This window comes from Plecotus auritus, assembly GCF_963455305.1.
Source record: "Plecotus auritus genome assembly, chromosome: X".
Lineage (NCBI taxonomy): Eukaryota > Metazoa > Chordata > Mammalia > Chiroptera > Vespertilionidae > Plecotus > Plecotus auritus.
Window position 1 is genome coordinate 9,946,242 of NC_137784.1, and position 22,119 is coordinate 9,968,360.

Below are 22,119 nucleotides of genomic sequence, written 5' to 3' on the forward strand. Positions count from 1 at the left end.
GCACCTCAGAAAGCTCCTCTTATTCTATTTTCGTTTCTATCCCTTATTCTTAGGGTTACCACTATTCTGACTTCTAACAGTATAGATTAGTTTTACTTGTTTTCTACCTTACGTAAGTGGAATCATGCAGTATATACTCTTATGTCTGTTTTTTTCTGAAATGCTGTTTGTGTGATTCATCTATATTGTGTGTAATTGTAGATCACTGCTGTATAGTATTCCATTGTGTGCAAATACATCACTGTTTTCTACTTTTGGTGGACATTTGAGTAGTTTTCACATTTTGGCAATTATAAATAATGCTGCTATGAATATTCATGTACAAGTTTTCATCTCTCTTGGATATATACCTAGGAGTATAATTTCTGAGTCATAGAGTAAGCATCTATTCAGCTTTAGTGGATACTGCCAGATAGTTTTTTTAAAAAAAACATTTAATCACCTTTATTTATTTTTTGTTTGTTTTTGCTAATCCTCACCCGAGGATATTTTTCCATTGATTTTTAGAGAGAATGGAAGAGAGAGGGAAAGACAGAGAGAAACATCGATGTGAGAGAAACACATCGATTGGTTGCCTCCTGCAGGAGCCTTGACCAGGGCCCAAGCCGGGGAGGAGCCTGCAACCAAGGTACATGCTCTTGACCGGAATAGAACCCGAGGCCCTTTGGTCCACAGGCTGATGCTCTATCCACTGAGCCAAACCGGCCAGGGCCTGCCAGACAGTTTTATAAAGTGTTTGTAGTGGTTTATACTCCATCAACAGTGTTCTCATTTCAGTTCCACATCCTCATCAATACTGAATTTATTTTCTGTTAGCTGGGTCCTAACTCTCACATAATTTTATAGGTCTCTCTAACCAGCTATTTCCAATTGGATTTTTAAAAAGCCACCTTCTTCTGATGGAAATAGCTTCTGCAGGAAAGGCTGTGTCAACCCAAAAGGGAACATCTATCATAGTCTAAATATAAGCTATCAGTGGTTAGAAAATATATTATTCAAACACTTCATCACTAATATAGAGCAATGAAACCTGGAAGGGGGTTCAAAATTATAAGTGTGGTAAAATACTGGGTGAGGCTAGGACTTTGAAGCACTTTGAAATTTTTATATACTTTAGGTATTGTTGCAAGGCCTATATATGTCTAGCATGTGGGATCAGAAAAAAAGGATTTCTAAAGGCCTCCTAACCAGATGCCTTTGAATTGTGATGGTGGTGAGTGCCAGTTTTAGCAAGGGTCTGCTTGGTGTGGTAAGAGGCATGCAGATGGCATCTTTCTTCAGCCTTACCCAACAGGGAACATGAGTCTCAAGAGAATCCTACCACAGATCACCATTTCTGTGAGGTCCATGTTGTTGGCTCTGCAAGTGGCATTATATGGCTTTGCGTACGTGATGAGTAGAGGGTCTCTGTTCTATTACTAGAAATTGGAACTGGAAGAACAAAACCCTAGTCACGGTCAAACTATTTGTCTTTTAGACCAAAATATAGTGCCCATAGTCCTATAGTTGTAACAGTAAGTCTGTTTCATGGATGTTGTCCATAATCCAGTGGTTCCAGGAACCCCCAAGGGATTATGATGTGTCATTGCTGTATCCAGGGATTAGTTGCCCATTATAGTTCCTGATTATTTATGTCCATCAGAATTGTCCCTGAGCTCCTCTGTCACTATTCCCCTGCTTGTCTCCAATATTGGACTGGCCAGTCGTAGGGGCCACCAGAGACAGTCAGTGAAAACTGCCTGAGATGTTGGTGCTGAGAAAACCAGGATGAAATCTGAAAGGGCTTTTATTTTTGACAATTTCTTCCTCTTATACTGATAGTGGTAATATCCAGTACCACAAATTTGGATTGTGGATAACCTGCTTTAGTAGATCTGCTTATAATCTAAATTGGAGTCAGCATTTTCTCAGTTTAGGTTTTAATCTTTTGGCAAGAGGGGAAAAGTCCCTTATGTTGAATTGGCTGCTGCTTTCAGTAGCAGATCCTGTGTCTGGGAAACCAATTGTACTTTTTTTTTTTTTGCACCAAAGGCATATCCTAGCTTTATTAAAGGGCCCGCATCACAGAGTCAATATAAAAACACAAAAAGTCCCATCAGTTTAATAATTAAAAAACCCCAAAATGGAAAACAAGGGGCAGGGAAGAGGCCCCTAAGTGAGGGGCACAGGGAGCCCTGCTCATGGCACCAGGCCTGGCTGCAGGGCCCCTTGCTACGAGGTCAGGGGGCAGCGATTGTCCTGTGGGAGCCACCGTTCACCTGGGTTGAGGACTCTTACTTCTTCTGGGGTGTGCTCAGCTTCTGCATGCCCCGGATCTTGTCCAGCAGGCCAGAGATGAAGGCCTCAGTGGGTTTGTAACAGTCAACCAGCAGATCCCAGCAGCTCCTTGACCCTGAGCTGCCCCCAGGCACCCCCGCAGCCTCTGCCCTCACCATGGAGTCCTGCGGAGTCGAGCCCACCAGCTAACCCCTGCCGTGGCCCCGAGGGGGGCGGGGAGGGGGGGCTTGGTGTTGGCTGCCCCGACTCCAGGCCGGGAGGTGGCTGGGAGGTGGCTGGGAGGTGGCAGTCCAGGGCCTGCGTCTACTTTCAGAGCCCTCCTGGTGCTGCAGGGAGGGCCCGGGTAGCGCGGATGACGAGATGGCCCAGTGAGGCGCCACGGGAAGGTCACGGTCAAGTACGACCACAAGGAGTTATGGAAGTGCCTCAACTGGAGGAATGGGTCCTGGAACAGCTCACTCGCCTCTACGACTGCTAGGAAAAGGAGATCCCCAAGCTGGAGATTGATGTGGACGAACTCCTGGACATGGAGAGTGATGATACCAATTGTACTTTTACTTCTGACTATGACAGTAGCTGCCATTATTGAACAGATACTATATAATTGTGCTTCGCACTGCAGACATATCTTTCACTTAATCTTCATAATGCTAGGAGTTTAGGTGGATTATACCCTTTCTCAGACAATGAAATTTTGGCTCATAGAGGTTAAGCACACGCCGAGGTTATATACCAAGCAAGTGCAAAGCCTGGGTTTGATTTCAAAGCCTGTGCCCTGTAACTGCTCTGCTCCATGGTTCCAGTTACTGTGGGATGAATTTTTGACTTGTCCCCTGGAGCATGAAACAGTGTTGGGTTCATACATTGATCAGAAGGCCTGCTCTTTGCTGGTATTCAGCCTAGGCACCAGGAAAATGGTAATGAAACAAGACATAGATCCTACCCTCTAGGCGCTTATACTTCAGCTCTCTTTCTGTCTCTTACACGTGACTTTGGTCATGGGTTTTGGTAGTTGTTCTTACAGAGAATTCAGTCCTAAGGATTCCCTATTGAGACTGATTGGGGAATGATGGGTTTTGCTGTGGGCAGTGTGATGCTGGCCATTGGTGTTGCACCTTCTATGCCTGTGCTTGACCACATGGCTTTCTAGTGTGCCCTTACCTAGCAGAAATGGGGGTTAGATGAAAATTAGAATACCAATATGATGCTGGAGATCCCCTAGAAGCTGCAGCAGGATTGTCTGCGCATCTGCCTAGAATTTAGCCCCTGCCTTTGTGATTCCTGGCCTTAGGATCTGCCTGGATTCTTGGGTGATAAATGGAGTTTGAGTTTCTTTTTCTAATCTGTCAGTTGCATGAACATTACGAATTTTTAAAAATTCATCAAGTATATACACCTTAGCAATTAGTTTAGCAATTAGACTACTTATTTTTTAATGAGATTTGATTCTTAGTTGCAGATTTGACTTTTAAACAAGTCTTATTGCTGAAGATTTTGCTTAGCTTCAATTATTTACTTATGGAACAGTATTGCACACACCCTCTATTCCCTCCATGGCAAATAGGCAAGAAAACAATTGAGAATCCTAGTTAGTTTTTGCTGGAGCATTCGTGGCCCTTTCCAGACTAGGACCTTGGATACTTGGTTTTCTCATCTCTTAAATGAAGAGTTTGGACCATCACTGGCCCCAGTTGATCTGGGCTGGCTTCATAAAAATCACCCAGGGAGCTTGTTAAAATAGAAGTTTCAAATGCTCCACCCTTAGGAGATTATAATTAGGGAAGTCTGGGGTAGTATCTAAAAGTCTGTAATTTATAAAAATTTCCTAGATAATTCTCCTGTGCAGCTGTATTTGGGATCCACTGGGCTAAATGGTCTAGACTCTAGAATAGTGGTCGGCAAACTAATTAGTCAACAGAGCCAAATATCAACAGTACAATGATTGAAATTTCTTTTGAGAGCCAAATTTTTAAAACTTAAACTTCTTCTAACGCCACTTCTTCAAAATAGACTCGCCCAGGCCGTGGTATTTTGGGGAAGAGCCACACTCAAGGGGCCAAAGAGCCGCATGTGGCTCGTGAGCCGAGGTTTGCCGACCACGGGTCTAGAACAAACGGAATTGAATTGGGAAGAAACTTCTGTGGTGTTTGAAGATTAAGGTAAAAAATGTGCCTGGAGCAGGTTCCATCTGGGCGAGCTAACGCAATTGTGATGCAGAGGTAAATTGGAGCCAGATGATGGAAGGTCTTTAATTGGCTGAGGGATTGTGTTGTGTGCCATAAGCCTTAGGGACCCATTGAGGGTCTTTGAGAAAATGTGTTTTGATGAGAAGGTGCTTTACAAAGTAGTTCCTCAGTGGTGTGCAGGGTGAGTTGGAATGGGGGTGGGTGGCTGAGGGTAGGAAAAAGACCACTGATGTTTTTGCAGTGGCCCAGGCAGGAGGTGTGATGAGCACCTGGACTCAGATGGGCGCTATGGGACCTTTGTAAAACTGGCCTGCCTGGGTGGAACTGGATCTGAGATGTTTTGTTTTTAAGCTACTAAAAAAAAAAGCCATAATTTATCAGTGTTGTGTTCATATGCTTTAACTATTATAATGAATAATTTTTATTGTTTGTGTCCAGAAGGTTTTAAAAGAGCTCAGTAAATAAATTCATGCAGAATAGCTGGCAGCAGGAGCAACAGCTGCTACTGCAGAGAAGAAGGGAGGGAGGGAGGGAGGGAGAAGAGGTTGGGAGGAGGGAAGGGAGCCCATTTTTGCCAGGCAGCAACCTCATCGTCACCCTGCCTCATACTCTTGGCCAAGGCGAGAGTGGGAGGTATGTACAGCAGGGGCGCCTGGAGTTGGATCTGCCAACCACTGTGGAGAATGCTCCTCTCGAAGGGTTGGGTGTGGAACACGTCATTTGGCATTCAAATAAAATGGAATATTTTTCCTTTGTTCCTCTAAAACCCAGCCTCTGGTCCAGTGTTTCCCAAAATGTGTTCCACAGAACATTATTCTGCTGGATGTTAATAGAAGGTACATGAGAATAAGGAGTGGACTCTGGATAAATTTGGGAACTGCTGGGCTAAGCAAAGTCAGCGGCTTCCTTTACCTCACAGGATTTCAGAGCCGGTGATGTGCTATTGCTTTATGAATTTCTAAGAGGGAGATAGACTGTGTGGTGTTTCTTACCGTAAGCTTATTTGTAATACTTTTTCTCTCTAGGCCAGGGGCTGGCAAACTATGAACCACATGCCAATCTATCCCACCACCTGTTTTTGTAAATAAAGTTTATTGGAGCACAGCCCCACCCATTCATTGTATTGTCTGCGCTGCTTAGCACTCAAGGGCAGGATTGCAAAATTGCAATGGAGACCTGGAGACCCAGAGATTGAGTGGCCTGGACAACTGAAAATATTTAATATCTGTCTCTTTATAGAAAAAGTTTGCCAGTCCCTGCTCTAGGCAATTTATGGAACTGGTGTTGGCCTAGCACTGCTTTATGATGAATTTGCTTAATGTTCCTCAGTTACTATGCTGCCACATTTCTTCCCTATTGCTTAAAATTATTTTCTCTCTCAACCATTTACCCATTGTCTAAGATAAGTACCTGGATTCTTCGTGTCATTGTTCTTTCACTTAGCACATTACACCAATCACCAAGGATGTATACAGTCTCCAATCTAAATAGCTCTCAAATCTGCCTATCCCCACTCGCATCAGACTGGTTTAAAGGACCATCATCTCTTGTTTTCTTCTTTTGCCTTCTAATTGAGTTCCCTTCCTCTAGTATGGGTTGCTTCCAATCCATTTGCCTGCATGGCCCTCAGAATAAGTTCAAATCCTGAATAGGGATGTATCAGCCAAAGTCTAGTTAGGAAAACAGAATCCATTCTAGGTATTTCACACTGGAAGAGGTTTCATTCAAGGAATGTGGTACTTTCTGAAAGTTAAGCGATTGTAAGAACTGAAGGAAACAGCAGAAGATGCTCAGACTGCCTGCAGCACCTAAGTAATCATTTGCAGGGAAATGCCTGAGGCCAGTATAAGGCCTTCTGACTGATGAAACCCATGCTGTTCTGCTTACCACTGCCAGAGGAGCAATACCATGGTTTTTCTTTTACCTTCTTGGTTTCATGTGCATGAGTCTCAGTAGTAACAAGGACCCCTGTTCAAAGGAGATTCTATAAATGTAGTTGTCAGGCTTCTACTCCCTTGCAGTGTAGGGAAGAGCATAGAAGCAGGTAATGGTGATGAGTGGCTCATAGACAATTCAGGGCAATGATCTGTAAGACCATGTATGATCTACTCCACTACCATTGTTCAGCTTCAGTTCTCCCATTCTTTACCGCTCATCCTTATTCCACACTACTGGGCCCCAAATTGTAGACATACTAGAGTATTTTTTTCAGAGTCCTAAAACAGTTAACATTTATAATCTCATGGTTTCTTTGTGTTAGAGATTTGGGAGCAACTAATCTGAGTGGGTTCTGGCTCAGGCTCTTTCATTATGCTGCAGGCATGATGTCGGTCAAGGCTGTAATCATCTGAAGGCTTGACTAAGGCTGGAGGATCCTCTTCTAAGTGTTTTAACTCCCCTTTTTTGGGGAGCACTTTGCCTGGTGTCTGGGGTCCAGAACCTGAGATGAGGATTCTTGGAAAGTGACACATCACATGCATGAAAAAAAAAACCTGTGTAATTGAATAACTGAATGAACTCCTCTTCTGATAGGGAATTAAAATGCTTAGCCTCCCTGGGCCATGTCCATTTCTGGAGAGCCGACTGAGCAGGAGCCATGTTGTCCCATCAACCACAGGACTGGGAAAAGCCCAGAACAAGTTTCCACATCCTGAGGCAGCACCTCAACATCCATGTGACCTATTCAGGCTTTTTATTACAAAACTAGAATTAAATATATTTCTCCTTTGTGGGTAGGGGAATATTAATATTAACATATGAGATATATATATTTAATTGGAACTTCGCTCAAATTTCAATGAGCTCTTGACTAAAAGTACATTTTTTTCTGGGTTGCCACATCCTGGCTGGGTGCATACTGTTACATAGGAGTCATGAGGGAAGCACTGCCATTTGCAATATTAATTTTTATCTGAACATTTGTTTCTTTCACAAGATTCAAGCATTGTATTTCAGTTCAGACAACTTATACTTTTGGACAAGGGCATATTGTCCATATTGATAGCAGAGTTGTTCCCCCCTTTCTTTAATTCATGGAAGAAAAGGGGAGCCACTGAGACCCCCTGCTTTCATGGGTTATCACTTCCCCAAAATTGTTAAGTTAGAAAAGTCTGAAGGAAAGCAAAGAAATCTCCCTGGTTTGTTCTGCTTTCCAGCTGCTAAGTCTAATGTGAACCTCATACTACGTTTCATGAAAGAAAGTGAAATAGTTTATTGGGAGGAAAGGCTTTTGCATGTCTAAATCTAATCTTTAGTCTCCCCCCCCCCCCACAAGGCTAGTTTTCTTTCCCCATCTCTTTTCCTGGGATAATTTCTGGCTCTGGTGAGGCTCTGCCTTTCCAGGACCTTCTTGCTTCCTCATGAGATTCACTCCTTTCACTCCTTTGTATGTTCAACAGATGGACCCATTTAGAATCAGTCATGGAACAGTAGAAAAGGGTGGGGAGGTCTTGAGTTTCTTTGTAAGGAGATTGATGGTTCCATCCAGCCTGACATAATGCTGAGGAGTTGTTGGTTACTAGTCATATGCTAGAAAACCCAGGCCTCTGGATGCCATTTCAGGAAGATAGAAATGTAAATGATAAAAGAAATTCAGACACATCTCACAACTGCTTTCTCATCCTTTCCAATCCCCATCCCATTGTGATTTGTGTTTTTAGAGATGGTTAAGAGAAAATGAAGGCAATGACAAGCACAGCTACTACTTCTGTTATACTCAGAAACGTCATTTAAAAAAAAAAAAAAGAGGACCCAATTTATCATTTCTTTTAATATCTTCACAAGAAGGAGACTTCATTCATCCCTACAGGAAAGGGAGCCTTAGGGAAAAATGCTTCTCTCTGTCTGCCTGGTGGTGAAAGGGAGCTGACCAATTGAAAGGCAGAGTCATTGACTGCTCTGTCTCTCCTTTTCTCTCTGTCTGGCTGGTGGAATGTGCAGTGCACCTGAGGTCCCTGCAGGGGGCTGCGCACATAGGCTTGGGGCCAGAACATATGTGTTCCAAGCAATAGATTTCAGGGAGAAGGCAACAAAGGACCTTGGGCCCAATTTGTAATTCTTGAGTAGAATTCATGGGAAGCCCTTCATTTGGGGGTTTATTGGGCCCTCATTCAGCCATTAATAAAACTGACAGGAGGCTGGCAGATCTTCAAGTAAGATGACATTTGTCAGAATCCCCAGGAAGGTGGGTGAGTGCCTGCATCCCCCCAGACTCCTGACAGTGAAGGCTCCTACATGGCTTGCTTGGGTATTTCCCACATGATTCAAACTCAGTAGGCCTCAAAGTGAGCTCCCCCTCACACCTGCTTTTCCTGTGGTTCCCTTCTTGGTGATTGGCCTCCGTGTTCTTGTGGTACTCCAGGCTGATATTCTGGGTATTTGAGCCTCCTTTCTCACCATCCCAATGTAGTGCCCCTCTGTTTGGCTGCACCTTGTTTATCACTCAGATCTCAGCTGGGATATCACCTTCACCTGAATTTTTTTTTTAAAATATATTTTATTGATATTTTACAGAGAGGAAGGGAGAGGGATAGAGAGCTAGAAACATCGATGAGAGAGAAACATCGATCAGCTGCCTCCTGCACATCTCCCACTGGGGATGTGCCCGCAACCAAGGTACATGCCCTCGACCGGAATCGAACCCGGGACCCTTCAGTCCGCAGGCCGACGCTCTATCCACTGAGCCAAACCGGTTTCGGCTCACCTGAATCTTTGCTGACCCAGAAGGCTGAGTGCTTCTGGAGCTCTCACACTTCCCTACCACCATCCTAATTCCACTGAAGCATGTTTGCCCCATCATTTCTCTGCCTTTCCCACTAGACTTCAAACTCCTTGCAAGCAAACTCCTCCGGGGCTTGCTCATCCTTTAATACCAGTGCCAGCATAGGGTCTGCCTGTAGTAGTTGTTCAATAGGTATTTCTTGGCCCAGGATATATAAAGCATAGTGGTTACAACAAGCCCAGCATTAGCACCTGAGGCCTGGGTTCAGACCCTTCTATTTGTGTGATTTTGAGTGAGTTCCTTCTCAATCCTCAATTTTTTCACTAGTAATATGGGGATAATAACTATTTCCTAGGATGTGTGATGAAATGACATAATCCATGCAAAGCACCTAGAATAATGTGTAACACATAGTGTTCTGTGTTTTGCAGTATCTAATAATAATAAGTCATAATAATACAGTTAGCCTTAATGGAAAGAAGAAAACTATAAGAAAAAGTTGGAACTAAAAATCGGGCATGTTGGGTACTTGTAAAATGGGCTTGGAACAGGTGGGAGTTGTTTTTGAACCAAGGTTTCTAGATAGGGTGGTGAAAATGTAGGAGCAGATGGGATTACTCTGGGAAGAATGACGAGGGAGGAAAAATCGGGCAGGTAACTGACAACAGAACCTTGAGAAATCTTACGTCTGAGGGATAATAAGAGAAGTCAACAGGGAAAGAAATGATTTTAGTAGGAGATCACGGTTCATCAGATGCCAGGGACTGGTCTAGAGAAGACTACAAGAGGCCACTAGAACAGGGGTGGGCAAACTTTTTGACTCGAGGGCCACAATGGGTTCTTAAACTGGACCGGAGGGCCGGAACAAAAGCATGGATGGAGTGTTTGTGTGAACTAATATAAATTCAAAGTAAAGGAGCGGAGGGGAGAGCAAGAGAACCCTCTGCTCTTTCGGCTCCGCGGGCCGGATAGAACAGCCGAACAGGCCGTAGTTTGCCCACGGCTGCACTAGAATCAGCTAAATGGGAGAGCAGTAGTGTCCTGGGGTACAAGCCTTTTCAGTAGAGTCAGGAAGAAAGAAGCCACATTCAGAAGAGGCTAGGTTAGGGATGAAGGGGGAACACTAAGGTTGGCTCTTATGCTGTAATGTGTACTTGTGTAACAGATTAGTTTGTGGGCAAATAGATGACTGATGTCAGTATAATGTGGATGTTACTTTGGTTTGCATGAAGGCCCCCTCCCCCCCGCCCCCCTGCAATGTTACTATTTCGCATCCCTGGCCAGTAGCAGCTGAAAACAAAGTGCTCTCGCACAGCTGAATGTAGCAGCCTGGGGCTGGGGGAATGAGGGACATGGTACCCAGTCTCCCTGGGTCTTCTGCTTGGCTCTTTGGTGCTCGCTCTGTCTAGAAGGGCGTTGGGCAGTCTTTGCCCATCTTGGTGCATCCATTCACCGATTTTGTATCACTTAGCAGCCAAAACCCCTGTTTACTCCTTCCATCATGCTTACCCTCCCTTCCCTTATTTAAGGTAAGAAGTCATAGATAGCTACTAGAAGGTTTCTTTATTTAGGAATTGAATATATGTTTTAAAATTTCAGTGTCTTTAATTATGATTATTGTTTTTGTTAGTGCCTGGGTTAAAATTTTAACTTCTTTCCCAGCCCTATTTTTCCAGTAAGCTTTGTTATTTTCAGTTTGAACTTGTGAAGTGTTAGTTTTTAGCAATATATATGTCCACTTATAGAAGACATCCGCATGATTCCTTTTCCTAAGATTCAGCAATGCTGGAAGGAAGGATGGGAGGGAAGAGTAGGGTCTATGGAAGGTTTTCTCAAGGATCAGCAGACTTGCCTATGCTTGGTTGCAACTTGGGTAAATCAATTTCCTCATAGCGACTGTTTTCTTAAGTGCTCCTCATTATATATTTGGGGGGTTATGGTTTGACGTTTTTATCTTCTCTCTGATCTTTTGCTGCAGTCTGAACAAGCATCTGAGGTCGAGCTACACCCCCAGCTGAACAGAGCCCCCTCGCAAGCTGCAGAGAGTAGTCCAACAAAGAAGGTAAGGCCAGCAAAGGGGTGCCACTGGGGTGGCGTTGTGAGCCCTCCATTGGGCTTTTTGTCTCTGTGAGCACATCTACCATTTTAAGGTTTTCATGTCCTGACGTTAATGTTAATGACCCAGATTTCCTAGAATTTGGGTTCTTTGTGAAGATGGGGTCCTGATGACTCCTGGGCTGGACCTTGATGTCACTGACAGTTTGTACTTTCTTTTCAACCTCCCAGCTAAATATGACAGCTTTACTGTTGGTAAGACTAAGAGGTGAGGTGGGGAGGGATAGATGCCTTTTGCAGAATCCCACACACTGCTAAGCCTCTAGGAGTACCTTTTGGGGGCGTGGTAGTCTTCCTATCCTTGTCTTTGTGCTGTGGTCTCTTCTGCATCTCAGCGTCTTCACCTCAGCCTACGTGCGTACCTGAGTCCTGGGTCATCTGCTCAGTAAACACCACTCACTCATGGCGTTGTCCTTTCATTTTCTCAACCCTCTTCTTGTCCTTCCCCACTTTCTCAGGCCCTTCTCTCATGAAAGAGAGTAGGCTCTGGGCTCAGGAACACAGGTAAAGCAGGGGCCTTTAAGGAATCAGGCCAACTGTCTCCTTCCAGAAGACACCGTGACTCTTGAGCTTGATTTCATGTAGCAATTCGGGGTAGGAGAATTCTGAACTTATGACTAAGACCATTACAAACTTCAAAATTATATTCCAAAAAGCCCCAAAGTGGAGCAAGAGCGAATTTTATTCAGTAGAAAAGGCTCTGTGCTGTGAGATGCACATGGCATTTAAAATAGGAAAGAAAAGAGGCTTGGTGGACCCCTGGAATCTGATTCCTGTGTCCTTCTGAGTGACAAAAAGATAATAGGCTGCAAGCATGAAAAAAAAGGAGGAAAGAAACAAAGGCCACTGAAATCTGATGCCCATGTCCCTCTAGCTTTTACCTAGCCCAAAATCAGTCACATATCGTTGGATGCAGAGTTTCAGTAGAACACATGCCTGACCTTGGGTTGGCTTAGAGGGACATAGAACATTGGCATGATAGGGGAGCAATTAATTTCTTAACTTTTGGGGTTTTTTATTTTGTTCTTAATCCGCAGGACACACCGTATTCTCAGCCTCCATCAAAGCCCATCCGTAGGAAATTGCGACCAGAAAATCAAGCTACAGAAAATCAAGAGCCTTCTACCACCGTTGGCGGCCCAGTGTCTGTAGCAACCATGAAACCCCATCCAACAGTCCAGAAGTAAGTACAACAGATAAGTGAGAGCAGGATTGGAGGCTTCCTTTTAAATCTTCATGTATATGTAAATGTTGATGTTTACTTTTACACTCATACCATAAAAGGGTGTGATTTTTTATGGATGTAGTCTTACCTTTCTTATTTCTGTGATGGGATCACCATTTTCCAGTCACATAGAAAGAGGCCTCTAAGCTATAGGACGTATCCTGACACAAAGGGCAAGTGAGGACAAGGCCATGGTATGTTTCCTTCCCTTCTCTCCTCCCCTTCCACTTCTTCTGACCTCTCTTCCTTGTACTGGTCCACATTTTCTCAGGAAGAAGACAGTAATATAAATGGAAGTTTTCTCTTTGCCTGTTTTATTTCATGTTTTCCCATGGCAAATAGCTAGCTTCATGACCCTCAGGCCCAACTTTCAGTAGATGTGATACCTTTTTAAAAATTTTAAAAATTAATTTATTATAATTGATATACAGTATTATATTTCAGGTGTACAACACAGTGATTCAACATTTATATTTCTTACAAATTGATCACAATATGTCTATTAACAATCTGTCACTACATAGTTATTACAATGTTATTGACTCTTTTCCCTATCTGTACATTACATCCCCATGATCTTTTTTTTAAAATATATTTTTATTGATTTCAGAGAAGAAGGGAGAGGGAGAGAGAGATAGGAACAGCAATGATGAGAGAGAATCCTTGATCAGCTGCCTCCTGCACGCCCCACACTGGGGATCGAGCCCACTACCTGGGCATGTACCCTGACCGGGAATCGAATGTGACCTCCTAATTTATAGGTCGACGCTCAACCACTGAATCACCCTGGCCGGGCTATCTTTTTAATCCTCATAAGGAATTTCTGTTATTGATCATCTAAGCACAGAATGGTCACCTGTAGAGCATCCAAGATATCTATCTGGCCAGCTGTAACAGATATTGGAGGGAGGGTGGGGACTTAGAGAACAATGCTCTGGACAGACTGTCTGTTTCCAGAAGGCTTTGGCTTTAAGAAAAGCTATCACTTGCCTCAGTTTCCCTTTTGTGAAATTGAGCAAGGTGTTGAGAGCAGAAACCTGCTGCTGTGTGTGACCTCAATTGAGCCTGACTGGTCACTAACCTAAATGCTCAAGATCCATCATGAAATTGCTCTAGGGACCTTGCAGGTCTCAGCTGCAGCTGTGGATTTTTCTCCTGCTTACACTGTTATGGAGAGAAAAACAACAGGTGTTTTTTCCCTTTCTTTTAATTTTTTCAATTACAGTTTACTTTTAATATTATTTTGTATTAGTTTCAGGTATACAACGTAGTGGTTAGACAACCATATACTTTACAAAGTGTTCCCCTGATATTTCCAGTACCCACCTGGCACCATATGTAGTTATTACAATACTAAAAGCCCAGTGCACGAAATCGCATGGCCCCGACCACCCACACACCTCGCTGTGCTCGCAGCCCTGCCCATGCACATGTGCCTTGCCACACATGCAGCCCCGCTCGCCCACGTGCGCCTCGCTGTGCATGCAGCCTCTTGGTGACCGGTCTTTGGTCGTTACGACATCACGACCACTGGGTTTTTATTGTATAGATTATTGACTATATTTCCTATGCTGCACCTTACATCCCCATGACTATTTTTGTAACTAAGAAAAGCAACAGGTTTTGTGGGTATAACGTTCCTTTGAAGCCAAAGCCTCATTCTGTGTAGCACTCTTTCAGAGGATGGTTTTTGTTTTTGTTTTTCCAAATGGACAGTTTCCTTGTGCCATCAGTGCATAAAGGAAGTATATTTTGTCCTTAAGGGTCAATGAGCTTTGACCACCTTCCAGCCACCCCCAAGTCGAGGGCATGGATCTCTATCAGGGACAAAGATGGCTAACCTTTCTTCCATGTAATTCCCCAGCTTTCCACTTTAATCTCTGCTTCACATTAATGCTAGTCAGTCAGTGGTGGCTATAACATCTTCCAAAGTTGGATTGGCAGGGCAGTTGATGGAGTTCACAAAGAGATCTTTTTCATTTTCTTGTCTTTATTTTTTAACAGCTTCATAGAGATATAATTCACATAGCATACAATTCACCATTTTCAGTGTACAATTCAGTAGTTTTCAGTATATTCACAAAGTTGTGCAACCATCACCATGATCTAATATTCAAACATTTTCATCACCCCAAAAAGAAATCCCGTGTCCATTAGCAGTCACTTTCCATTCTCCCCTTCCCTACCCGCCTCAGGCAGCTACTAATCTGCTTTATATCTTTATAGATTTGCCGGTTCTGGGCATTTTATGTAAATGGAATCATACAACATGTGGTCTTTGGGACTGGCTTCTTTCTTTTTTTTTTTTTTTTAAATATATTTTATTGATATTTTACAGAAAGGAAGGGAGAGGGATAGAGAGTTAGAAACATCGATGAGAGAGAAACATCGATCAGCTGCCTCCTGCACACCTCCCACTGGAGATGTGCCCGCAACCAAGGTACATACCCTTGACCGGAATCGAACCCGGGACCCTTCAGTCCGCAGGCCGACGCTCTATCCACTGAGCCAAACCGGTTTTGGCGGGACTGGCTTCTTTCATTTAGCATAATGTTTTCAAGGCTCATCCATGTTGTAGCATGAATCAGAACTCAATTCTTTTTTATTGCTGAATAATGTTCCATTGTAATGGATAGACTACATTTTTTTCTTCCATCCATCAGTTGATGGCCATTTGGGTTGTTTCCACTTTTCAGCTATTAAAAATAATGCTGCTATGCTATTTGTATATAAGTTGTTATGTGGACTTATGTTTTCAATTGTCTTGAGCATATACCTAGGAGTAGATTTTCTGAGTCTTACGGTAAATCTATGTTTTACAGTTTGAGGAATTGCCAAACTGCTTTCCATAGTGACTGCAGCATTTTACAATCCTGCCAGTAATGTATGAGAGCTCTAATTTCTTCTCTTCCTTGCCAACACTTGTTGTTATCTGTGTTTTTATTATTATTATAGCCACCCTAGTGTGTGTGAAGTGATATCAAATTGTGGATTTGATAGCATTTTCCTAATGACTAATGGGGTTAAGCATCTTTTCATGTGCTTATTATCCATTTGTATACTGTCTTTGGGGAAATGTTTCCTCAGATTCTTTGTCCATTTTTACATTGGATTATTTATCTTTATTTTTGGGTTATAAGCTCTTTACATATTCTGGATATAGGTACCTTATCAGATATATAATTTGCAAATATCTTCTCCTGTTCTGTGGGTTGAATTTTCCCTTTCTTGATAGTATTATTTGCAGCACAAAAGTTTTAAATTTTAATGAAATCCAATTTATTCATGTTTTCTTTTGTCACTTGTGCTTTTGATGTCACATCTAGGAAACCATTGCCAAGGTCATAAAGATTTGTTCCTGTGTTTGCTTCTAAAAGTTTTGTAGTTTCATGTCTTAGATGGAAGCCTATGGTCAATTTTGAGTTCATTGTTGTGTATAGTATGAGGAAGGGGTCCAACTTCATTCTTTAGCATATGGATATCCAATTGGCCCAGCACCACTTGTTGAAAGGAGCTATTTTATCTGCCTGTTCAGTGACTGTCCCTCACTATGGTACTTTCTCACTGGTTAGGTAAACACATGGTGTCAGGCTGAGAGACTAGCACCCACCAGTAACACAAATAGTGCAATAAATGGCAGGGATTTAAGCTTTGGGGTCAGGGAACTTCATACAACTGACTCTAGTTCCCAGACCAGTTTATTTTGAAGTGATAAGAAGTGACTTAGCATTAATAATTTTTAAGCCCTGAGGAAGAGAGACAGCTATACACATGATAGTTAGTCTATATGGTCCTGTCTCAGCCAGTGTTCTGGGAAAGAATTAAGCTCTGATGCCCTTACCAGCCGTGGGCAAACTACAGCCCGCGGGCCGGATCCGGCCCGTTCTGCTGTTCTATCCAGCCCGCAGAGCCGAAAGAGCGGAGGGTTCTCTTGCTCTCCCCTCCGCTCCTTTACTTTGAATTTATATTAGTTCACACAAACACTCCGTCCATGCTTTTGTTCCGGCCCTCCGGTCCAGTTTAAGAACCCATTGTGGCCCTCGAGTCAAAAAGTTTGCCCACCTCTGCCTTAGACATCCATTGTCTATAGTAAGTAAATCTCTCTCCTCTTCATCTAGAGTGGTCTTTACTCTGTATTCTCTTTTGGAAAATTGAGCAAAGGGTCACAAATTATTTTCTTAATTGTCTATCAGAACACTGGTTAAGAAAGGCACTCCTTTCATCTCGTGTGATCTCTTCGCGCATGCTCTTTTCTCTCCAGCTCTTCTCCCGTTTTCTCCGATCACGTTATCTCTTTTCACTTACCTCTTATCCTGTAATGGCTTCTCTTCTCTCACACTGCTCTTATCTCACGTGATCTCTTTTTCTCTCCTGTACCCTCCTCATTTTGCGTGATACTTTACCCTTCTCATGAACTCTTCTTGTGCCCTCTTCTCTTCTTGCGTGATCTCCTCTTCTCCCCCAACACTTCTCGTGTGATCTCTTTTTACCTCTTCTCCCGAGATCTCTTCTTGCTGATCTCTTCTCTTACTTCTTCTCGTGTGATTGCTTTTTTCTCACCCATCATATCATATTTTTTATTTTGATTTGCAAGTGTTCACTGTTAGTATATTGAAATTATTTTGATTTTTTGTATGTTAATCTATCCTGCAAATTCCTTTTTATCCATACTGAAATCACTTATTAGTTCTAGGAGATTTTGTAGATTCCTTGGGATTTTCTACATAGACCATCATGTCATCTGCAAATAGAGACAATTTTATTTCTTTTCAAGATGTGCACCTTAATACTGTTTCTCACATTATTGTGCTGGCTAGGATTTCTAGTATTATCATGAAAATAGTGATGAAAGTAGAAATCTTGTCTTGTTCCTAATCTTTAGAGGGAAAACATTCAGTTTTTCATTAAGTATGACAGCTGTAGTTTTTAAAAAATATCTTTATTGTTGAAAGTATTATATATGCCTTCTTTTCCCCCACATTGACTTCTAGCCCTCCCCTGTCCCCTGCCCCAGGCCCTCACCACCTATTGTCTGTGTCCATGGGTTATGCACATATGCATACAAGGTCTTTGTTTGATCTCTTCCCACCCACCATCCTCCCCTGCCTTCCCTCTGAGATTCCACAGTCTGTTACATGCTTCTATGTCTCTGCATCTATTTTGTTCATCAGTTTATTTTGTCCATTTTTGGATTGCCACCTTCTCCACTATCCAGTCGGGATCTATGAAGCAAAAACAACAACAAAAACAAACAAACACAAACTCCCAAGACACACAAATCAACAACAATTTACTGCAATATATTTCCCTGGGTACTGCATTCCCTAGCCTTCTCCATTCCACTTTTTGGAGTCATCTTATGTTTGTTTTATACATTATGTCCAGGGTTTTAACTGTATGTACTTATTGGAAGGAATAGAGAGAAATGTATCTTTTCCATCTTGTCCTGAAACCAGAAGTCCTATCTATATATTTTAAAAAGTAGATTTTGAAGCCCCTTCCCTGCATATATATGGATGAAAAATTAATCTTCAAATTTGTTGGGGAAAGGAGTATGCATGTCTTATACAGATTAGCAGAGTGGCTGGCATAGAGAATATTCTCAGTGAATATTAATCATATCACTACAGTGGTCACAATGCATATCAGTTGAGTTTCTCTGGCCTAGAACCCATCTCCCAATGATTACAAATATGTTTTTTTAGGGGAATTTAAATTGCCATTTTGCTCTGATAGTCAATATTTCTTGCTGTGGGATATAAAGTTGTAGGTTATACAGCCATGTTGATTTATTATCCCAACTGTGGACAGTTTTGAGGGAGAAACAGGGTGCTAAGAATAATTAGGGCCGGACAAGCAGTGTAAGTAGAGACTGTAATGGACAAAGTGAGACATATGGTCACCTTATTTATACCTGTTGAATGAGTTTACTATTGACTTAATTTGGGAGTACAAGTATTGAGACATTTCTGTGTATTTCTCAAGTGCTACAGATATACATACTGGTGTATGCACATACACATGCTCACTCACACTCAGGCATTCATGCCTCATAATAAAGGAATAAAGGAGAGTTATGGGGATTGGTTAAATTAATGTAGGATCTTTGCTAAAGAGAATGTTCTATTTTTACCTTCAGACTAGTCCACAGGGGCCAACTGAAGGTTTTTTTAAATGCCATTAATGCTTACACAAAAAGGGCATTGCAGTTAATATGGTTTGTCCAGAAGAAATACTTATTAAAATATCCTGGAATAAATGGAATGCAGCGTGTTTATAAAGGCCGATTCACAGCCTTTCTTCGAGTTATAAAATGGAAATTAGTTCAGGTGTAAATAATTCATCCTGACAAATTTGTTTTATTTGGGGTGTGTGTGCCTGCCTGCTTGTGAACATATGATTTTATTTTTGGAGCCCTGTGACATTAGCCCCTTGTTAATTTAGCACTTCTCATGAATCAGAGAGTCTTGACAAGGGTCCAGACCTCTAAGTTCTATTTCATTGAACTGTTTGTACTTTTTGTAGACAGTCTTCCAAACAGAAGAAGGCTATTCAGACTGCTATCCGCAAAAATAAAGAGGCAAATGCAGTGCTGGCCCGGTTGAACAGTGAACTCCAGCAGCAACTCAAGGTAAGGAAGGGGCTTTCTGATTTTGGATTACCTGGCTTTTCACCTAGTTGTTTTATTCTGTTTTGACCATTAACTGAGCATCTGGTTCCATTCCTGTTGGTAAGACTTGCTTCTTTGTTCTCAAACTCCTTTTGGAAGGCAGAGCATTGCTGTATTTAAGTTTCATGGGTTGGTTCTTGAATACTTAGAGGAAGACTAGTAACTTTAATATGTAGGCTGCATATTGTGTTAGTTAAAAGGACAGGGAATCTATTACAAGGGCGGTTTGAAGCATTCATTATAGTCTGAAGCTTCTGGGTAAAAGCTTACTTGTTAAATCTACCCTGAATGATGCTATACTTATTTCAGTGGAGGAAGGTGGTCCTGATACTATCAAAGGCCAGCCCCTCTCCTGGTACCTTGGAAATGGCTCCATATCACCTTGTCAAGGACATTACCCCTGTTCTTTTTTTTTTTTTTATTAAGGTATTATATGTGTACATATCTTACCATTGCCCCCCCCCACCCCTGTTCTTATCATCTGTGTCCCTTCATTATTAATCTCCCCTGTATTAGTTTCACAGGGCTGACACATCTAAGTACTATGAAGTGGGTGGTTTAAAAGAACAGAAATCTAGTCTCATAGTTCTGGAGGCTAAAAGTCTGAAGTCAAGGTGTCATCACAGCCAAGCTCGCTCTCTGAAGGCTCTAGGGGAGAACCCTGCCTTCTTCTTCCCAGTTTCTGGTGGTGGCTGGCAGTGCTCGGTGTTCCTTGGCTTGCAGACGCATCACTCCGATTTCTGCCTCCACTCTCACAAGACCTTCTCTCTGTCTGTCTCTGTCCAAATTTCTCTTCCTATAGTGTCCTCTTCATACAAGGACACTGTTAACTGGATTAGGACCCAGCCTAATCTAGCATAACCTCATTTAAATAAATTAAATAAGCAAAGATCCTTTATCCATATAAGACCATACTTACAGGTACTGGGGGTTAGGACTTACTAGTAAACATATATTCTCTACTGGCTCATTCCCATCCATACATGAACATGCTCCCTTATCCCTCTTCTGCTGCTGCTGGTCTCTCTGGCCTCCTTCACAGACACGTTTCTTAGGAGTCCTTTCCATTTACTATCTCTGCTTCCTCACCAACAGATTTCTCTCCCTTCACTTCAGTGTGGCTTCCTTCTCCTCCACTCCACTCCTCTTATGGCCAAATCCAATGGGCCTGTTTAATATTATTTGAATTTTCCAAAGAATTCTACACAATTGGCCGCTCCCTCCTCTGAAGACACTTTTCTAACTGGCTTTTGGGAAACCAAACCTGGCACATTTTTTTCTACTTCACTGGTGCTTCCTCTTTTGCATTCTTGAATATTAATCAGTGAATATTAATCATATCACTACAGTGGTCACAATGCATATCAGTTGAGTTTCTCTGGCCTAGAACCCATCTCCCAATGATTACAAATATGTTTTTATTACAAATATTCAGCCATGTTGATTTATTATCCCAACATATTATCCCAATATGTTGTCTATTCCTTTTTTTATTTCTTTTTACTTAACCCCCTTGCCTTGATATTTTATTATGTACATTCTCAAGCATTCAAGAAAGTTCAAAGAATTATGCAGTAAATACTTTTATAGCCACCACTTCGGTTCTGCCATTAACATTTTCCTATACTTGTTTTATCACTTATCCATTCCTTTATTCCTCTGTCTATCTATAGTCCATCTTATTTTAACATATTTTCAAGTAAATTGAAGAGATCTGTACATGTGTCCTAAATATTCCAGCATGCATAGCATTAACTAGAGTTTAATATTTTTACAGGCATTTCTTATAATGTAAATTTTATATACAGTGAACACACAAATCTTGAGGGTACACTTGTTGAATTTTTAACAAATGCATACACTTATAGAGCCCAAACCCCTATCAAGATTCAGAACACTCCCATCATCCCAGGAAGCTTCCTCTTGCTCCTTCCTGGTCAATTCCGACCCCACTCTTAACATGTACTTTTCTGTGAAACTTCTTTCACTTAATATTGGTTTTGAAGTTCACTTATACTGCTGTATGTGTCAATAATCTGCTTTTTATTGCTGAGTAGTATTCTATTGAGTGAATATGCCACGATTTGGTTATGAATTCTCATATAATGGATACCTGAACTGTTTCCAGTTTTGAGCTATTTTGTATAAAACTGCATTTTGAATCAGTCTTTGTGTGCAAATCTTTCTCACTCTCTTGGGTAACTATTTAGGATTAGGATTTGTAGATTAGGTGGTGACAATTTGTGATTAGTTTTATTAGAACTAGAGTTTTTCCCAAGTGGCTAGAGCATTTTGTATTAACCCTCACTAATATAGCAGAGTTCCAGTTGTTCTATATCCTCATCAACATTTAGTGTGTTACTCTTTTAGTTTTAGCCAGTCCTGTGGAGATGTCGTTTTAATTTCGCATCTTCTTGTTGCTTATGTTGAGCACTTTTCTATGTGATTATTTACCTCTCATAAATTTATGAAGTGCCCTTTCAAAATTCTGGCCCTTTTAAAAATTGAGTTTTTAGTGCTTTGTGTTATGAATGCTTTCTTCCAGCCTTTGTTTTACCTGTTCATTTTCTTAACCGTGTCTTTTCATGAACAGTAGTTTTAAATTTTGATAAAGTCTAATTTATCATTTTTCTCTTATAATTATTACTTTCTTCCTATATAAGGAAACTTTGCCTATATCTAAATTATGAAGATACTCTCTTATGTTTTTTTTCTAAAGGCTTTATTGTAATATGTTTATTAAAAATTTGCTAAGAGGGTAGGACTTACGTTAAGTATTCTTATCACATACACAAAATAATAATAATAATAATAATAATAATAAATAAAGAGGGTGGGAGGAAACTTTTAGAGGTGATAGATATTTTTATGGCATAAACTGTAGTGATGGTTTCATGGATGTATAATTATCTCCAAACTCATCACA

General features: G+C 41.7%; 1 protein-coding gene across 7 annotated transcripts in view; it reads left to right on the top strand.

Moving 5' to 3' along the window:
- Positions 1-22,119, top strand: part of REPS2 (RALBP1 associated Eps domain containing 2) — a 204,454-nt gene that overhangs the window by 174,994 nt on the left and 7,341 nt on the right. For all 7 annotated transcript variants that reach the window (XM_080653923.1, XM_080653926.1, XM_080653925.1 and 4 more), the window contains 3 exons: positions 11,162-11,245; positions 12,336-12,481; positions 19,049-19,154. In XM_080653923.1, the coding sequence (XP_080510049.1) occupies positions 11,162-11,245; positions 12,336-12,481; positions 19,049-19,154 (336 nt within the window). The remainder of the gene's footprint in view (positions 1-11,161; positions 11,246-12,335; positions 12,482-19,048; positions 19,155-22,119) is intronic.